The sequence below is a fragment of the Geospiza fortis genome, unplaced genomic scaffold (assembly GCF_000277835.1).
Source record: "Geospiza fortis unplaced genomic scaffold, GeoFor_1.0 scaffold313, whole genome shotgun sequence".
Taxonomy (NCBI): domain Eukaryota; kingdom Metazoa; phylum Chordata; class Aves; order Passeriformes; family Thraupidae; genus Geospiza; species Geospiza fortis.
The window spans coordinates 272720-277344 of NW_005054582.1; the positions used below are offsets into that span (position 1 = coordinate 272720).

Genomic DNA, 4625 nt, shown 5'->3' on the forward strand with positions numbered 1-4625 from the left:
CAGGTGATCCGGGCCGGCCGGAGAACGCGGCTGCAGCCAGCACTGCAACCCCCCGAGGGTGCCCGACCTGCGGTTCCAGCACAGCACCGTGGGCGCTGCAGGGTCCGGTGGTGTCCGGGGCTGCTCGGTGCCCGGTGGGTCCTTCCAGACTGACCCTTCTCTCTTTCTCTCCTTCTCTCCTCCTCTCCCTCGTCCCCAGCGCTGCTGGTCGCCGTCAGCTCGGCTGTGGACAAGGTCATCGCCCACTTCAGCACCGCACGGAACCTGGTGCAGAAGGTGAGAGCTGGGCTGGGCTGGGCAGGGAGGATTTTGGGATTCCCTCATCCCTCCCAGCAGAATCAGGAGCGGGTGCTGCCCTTCCCCTCCCTCCCCTCTGCTCGTGCCTCCCTCAGGCCCAGCTGGGGGACAGCCGGCTCAACCCCGACGTGGGCTACCTGCTGCTGCACACCCTGTGCCCTGCGCTCTACGCCTTGGTGGAGGACGGGCTGAAGCCTTTCCAGAAGGATGTTATCACAGGCCAGAGGAAAAATTCCCCCTGGAGCGTGGTGGAAGCATCTGTGAAGACAGGTGAGGGTGAGGCTGGGGGCATCTCCAGGTGCCTGGGGTGCTGCTGTGCCCTGGGCACTGAGTGTCTGTGCTCTGAGCAGTGTCTGTGCTCTGGGCAGTGTCTGTGCCTTGGGCAGTGTCTGTGCCCTGGGCAGTGAGTGCTGTGCTCTGGGCACTGAGTGTCTGTGCTCTGAGCAGTGTCTGTGCTCTGGGCAGTGTCTGTGCCTTGGGCAGTGTCTGTGCCCTGGGCAGTGAGTGCTGTGCTCTGGGCACTGAGTGTCTGTGCTCTGAGCAGTGTCTGTGCTCTGGGCAGTGTCTGTGCCTTGGGCAGTGTCTGTGCCCTGGGCAGTGAGTGCTGTGCTCTGGGCACTGAGTGTCTGTGCTCTGAGCAGTGTCTGTGCTCTGGGCAGTGTCTGTGCCTTGGGCAGTGTCTGTGCCCTGGGCAGTGAGTGCTGTGCTCTGGGCACTGAGTGTCTGTGCTCTGAGCAGTGTCTGTGCTCTGGGCAGTGTCTGTGCCTTGGGCAGTGTCTGTGCCCTGGGCAGTGAGTGCTGTGCTCTGGGCACTGAGTGTCTGTGCTCTGAGCAGTGTCTGTGCTCTGGGCAGTGTCTGTGCCTTGGGCAGTGTCTGTGCCCTGGGCAGTGAGTGCTGTGCTCTGGGCACTGAGTGTCTGTGCTCTGAGCAGTGTCTGTGCTCTGGGCAGTGTCTGTGCCTTGGGCAGTGTCTGTGCCCTGGGCAGTGAGTGCTGTGCTCTGGGCACTGAGTGTCTGTGCTCTGAGCAGTGTCTGTGCTCTGGGCAGTGTCTGTGCCTTGGGCAGTGTCTGTGCCCTGGGCAGTGAGTGCTGTGCTCTGGGCACTGAGTGTCTGTGCTCTGAGCAGTGTCTGTGCTCTGGGCAGTGTCTGTGCCTTGGGCAGTGTCTGTGCCCTGGGCAGTGAGTGCTGTGCTCTGGGCACTGAGTGTCTGTGCTCTGAGCAGTGTCTGTGCTCTGGGCAGTGTCTGTGCCTTGGGCAGTGTCTGTGCCCTGGGCAGTGAGTGCTGTGCTCTGGGCACTGAGTGTCTGTGCTCTGGGCAGTGTCTGTGCCCTGGGCACTGAGTGTCTGTGCTCTGCACCCCACAGGCCCCAGCACCCGCTCCCTGCACTCCCTGTGCTGGCACGTGGCCGGGCTGGCCCCCCTCAGCAGCAGCAGGCAGAAGTTCCACGCCTTCATCCTCGGCCTTCTGAAGTGAGTGCTGATGGCCCCACCAGCCCCACTGCCACAGCAGGTTGGAGCTGTCCCAGGGGCTCTAATTTGGGTTCTCTTTCTCTTGTTTAGCATTAAACAGCTGGAGCTGTGGATATCTCACCTGCAGAAGAGCCCAGGTAAGGACACGGTGCCCAGGAGCTCCCTCCCTGAGCCCTCTCAACCTGCCAGGCTGAAAATGCTGCTCTGGGCTTGGGATCCATCCAGTTTCCATAGTGGATCATTTTCCATGGTGCATCTTCAGCACAGAGGGTGCTCTGACTGACATGGACAGCCTGGCTGGCCTTGGTGGGGATGTGACAAGGACAGGGGGCATCCTGCGCCTGCCTCACCTGTCCCTGTCCCCACAGGTGTGATCTCCGTGCTTTACTCACCCACGGCCTTCTTTGCCCTGAGCCAAGGCCCTCTCCCCCACCTTGCTGACGAACTCCTGCTGCTCATCCAGCCCCTCTCGGTGCTGACTTTCCACCTGGACTTGCTCTTTGAGCACCACCACCTCTCCGTGGACGTCCGGCCCTTGTCCCGCCGGCTGCAGTCCCCACTGTCCCCCGTCCCTGTGCGGGGGTCTCTGGGGGGCCAGGGCGGTGCTGCTGGGCACAGCCTGGAGGATGAGACGCCCCCCGATGCTCTGGGCAGGGTGGGGGGCACAGGGGGCCGGTCCCAAGCGACCATGGGTGGGTTGGTTCCTGCCCCACCAGTGGGAGCTGCCCTGCAGCAAACGCTGCAGCACGTGCTGCGCTGGGGGGACCAGCTCAGCCGCACCTTGCTGGGCTCCGACACCCCCCAGCAGAGCCACGGGCCTCAGGAGGGCACTGGGGGCACTGGGGCTGGCCTCAGTGGCTGGTGGGGCCAGCTGAGCCAGAGCTCCAGGATTTACACTCTTCCCAGCAAGGAAAAGTCCCCCTCGGTCTGGTGGACGAAGCTGCGGGCGGGGGAGCCCAGCCCGGGCCAGGCTGGGCAATCCCAAATTTCCCTGAGTGAGCCCAGAGCCACAGAGCTGCAGCTCCTCCAGACCAAAGCTGGCCCTGAACGCTCTGGCCCAAAGCCCAGCAGCAGCACTGACACCTCAGGGACCTCTTCCCCTGAAGATCTCTTCTTGCCCGCTGGAACCGGAGCGTTCTCCAAGCTGGATGATGCCACTGCTGGAAAGAACCTCCTGGCTGCTCCCCCGGAGCCTCCCCGACCCCCCCCAGCAGAGCCACGGGCCTCAGGAGGGCACTGGGGGCACTGGGGCTGGCCTCAGTGGCTGGTGGGGCCAGCTGAGCCAGAGCTCCAGGATTTACACTCTTCCCAGCAAGGAAAAGTCCCCCTCGGTCTGGTGGACGAAGCTGCGGGCGGGGGAGCCCAGCCCGGGCCAGGCTGGGCAATCCCAAATTTCCCTGAGTGAGCCCAGAGCCACAGAGCTGCAGCTCCTCCAGACCAAAGCTGGCCCTGAACGCTCTGGCCCAAAGCCCAGCAGCAGCACTGACACCTCAGGGACCTCTTCCCCTGAAGATCTCTTCTTGCCCGCTGGAACCGGAGCGTTCTCCAAGCTGGATGATGCCACTGCTGGAAAGAACCTCCTGGCTGCTCCCCCGGAGCCTCCTGCCAGCAGGAACCAGGCAGCACCTTCTGGCCCAGAGACGGCTGATCCTCCCACTGCTGACAAGGGCAGCTGGCTGGGCTGGCTCTTTGGAGCCACCAACCCCTCATCCAGGAGCTTCCCCTCCAGCCCTGACGCCGCCTCGGCCAGGTGCAGGTAAGGCCCAGCTTGGGCAGGCACAGAGGGAAGGGTTTGTGTGTGCTGAGGAGGGGTTTCTGTGTGCTCAGGTGGGCTGAGGAGGGGTTTCTGTGTGCTCAGGTGGGCTGAGGAGGGGTTTCTGTGTGCCCAGGTGTGCTGAGGAGGGGTTTCTGTGTGCTCAGGTGGGCTGAGGAGGGGTTTCTGTGGTGGCCTCCTGGGGATCTTGTAGCGTTTCCCCTGGGATCAGTGCATGTCCCAAGTGCTGCTGCCACCGCCTTGGAGCAGCAGGAGCTCCTGGGGAGGCTCAGTGCTGCTTGATGGCTCCCAGCTGAGCAGATCAGCAGCAGGAAGAGCTCCCAGGTGAGCTGGTGGCTCCCTGTGCTCTGGCAGGGGCTCTGGGGGAACCTGAGCCTCTGCCCACCTGGGGTCAGCTGTTTTTCCCTGATGTTTTGGGGACAGTTCTTTCAATTTTCTTGTGTGCTTTGTGGATTCGTGGCAGCTTGTGTGGGGCAGGTGTGTGGCAGCTGTAGGAACAGCTCTGTCCGAGTGGGCAGGGTGGGTTTGTGGCCATCCCCAGTGGTGTTTGGCTGCTTCTTTCTTCCCCGTCCTCGCTGACCCCACTGTCCCCACACCCTCTGTGCCATGATGTCCCCACCCTTGGGGGACATTGGTGGCACAGGGGGTGACATTGGTAGCACAGGAGGTGACATTGGTGGTGCAGGGGTGACATTTGTGACACAGGGGTGACACTGGTGGCACAGGGGGTGATGTGTGGTGCAGGGGGTGACATTGGTGGCCCAGGGGTGACATTTTTGGTGCAGGGCAGTCCGGGCACTGTGTGACCACACGGGCACGGCCGACGGGCACCTGAGCTTCCACAAAGGGGACATCCTGGAGCTTCTCTCCACCGTGGATGAAGACTGGATCCGCTGCTGCCATGGCAACAGCACCGGCCTCGTTCCTGTTGGTTACACATCCCTGATCTTGTGAGGAGGAGGAGGAGGAGGAGGAAGGGACCCGAGGAAGCAGCTGAGCTCTCCGGAGCGGGTGCCAGCTCTGGATGTCTCCTGTCACCTCCAGAGCTTCACCACCTCCGGGGCTGGCGGGGCCCCCGGGGCG

At 63.2% G+C, this 4625-nt stretch overlaps 1 protein-coding gene across 1 annotated transcript in view; it reads left to right on the forward strand.

The window, feature by feature from the left end:
• The window catches only part of RUSC1 (RUN and SH3 domain containing 1), a 7035-nt gene extending 2429 nt beyond the window's left edge, over positions 1-4606 (forward strand). Inside the window, exons 3-9 of the mRNA XM_031064342.1 lie at positions 200-276; positions 393-567; positions 1663-1768; positions 1859-1905; positions 2137-2714; positions 3115-3525; positions 4314-4606. Of these exons, the coding sequence (XP_030920202.1) occupies positions 200-276; positions 393-567; positions 1663-1768; positions 1859-1905; positions 2137-2714; positions 3115-3525; positions 4314-4496 (1577 nt within the window). The 3' untranslated portion in view covers positions 4497-4606. The remainder of the gene's footprint in view (positions 1-199; positions 277-392; positions 568-1662; positions 1769-1858; positions 1906-2136; positions 2715-3114; positions 3526-4313) is intronic.
• The last annotated feature ends 19 nt before the right edge of the window (positions 4607-4625 follow it).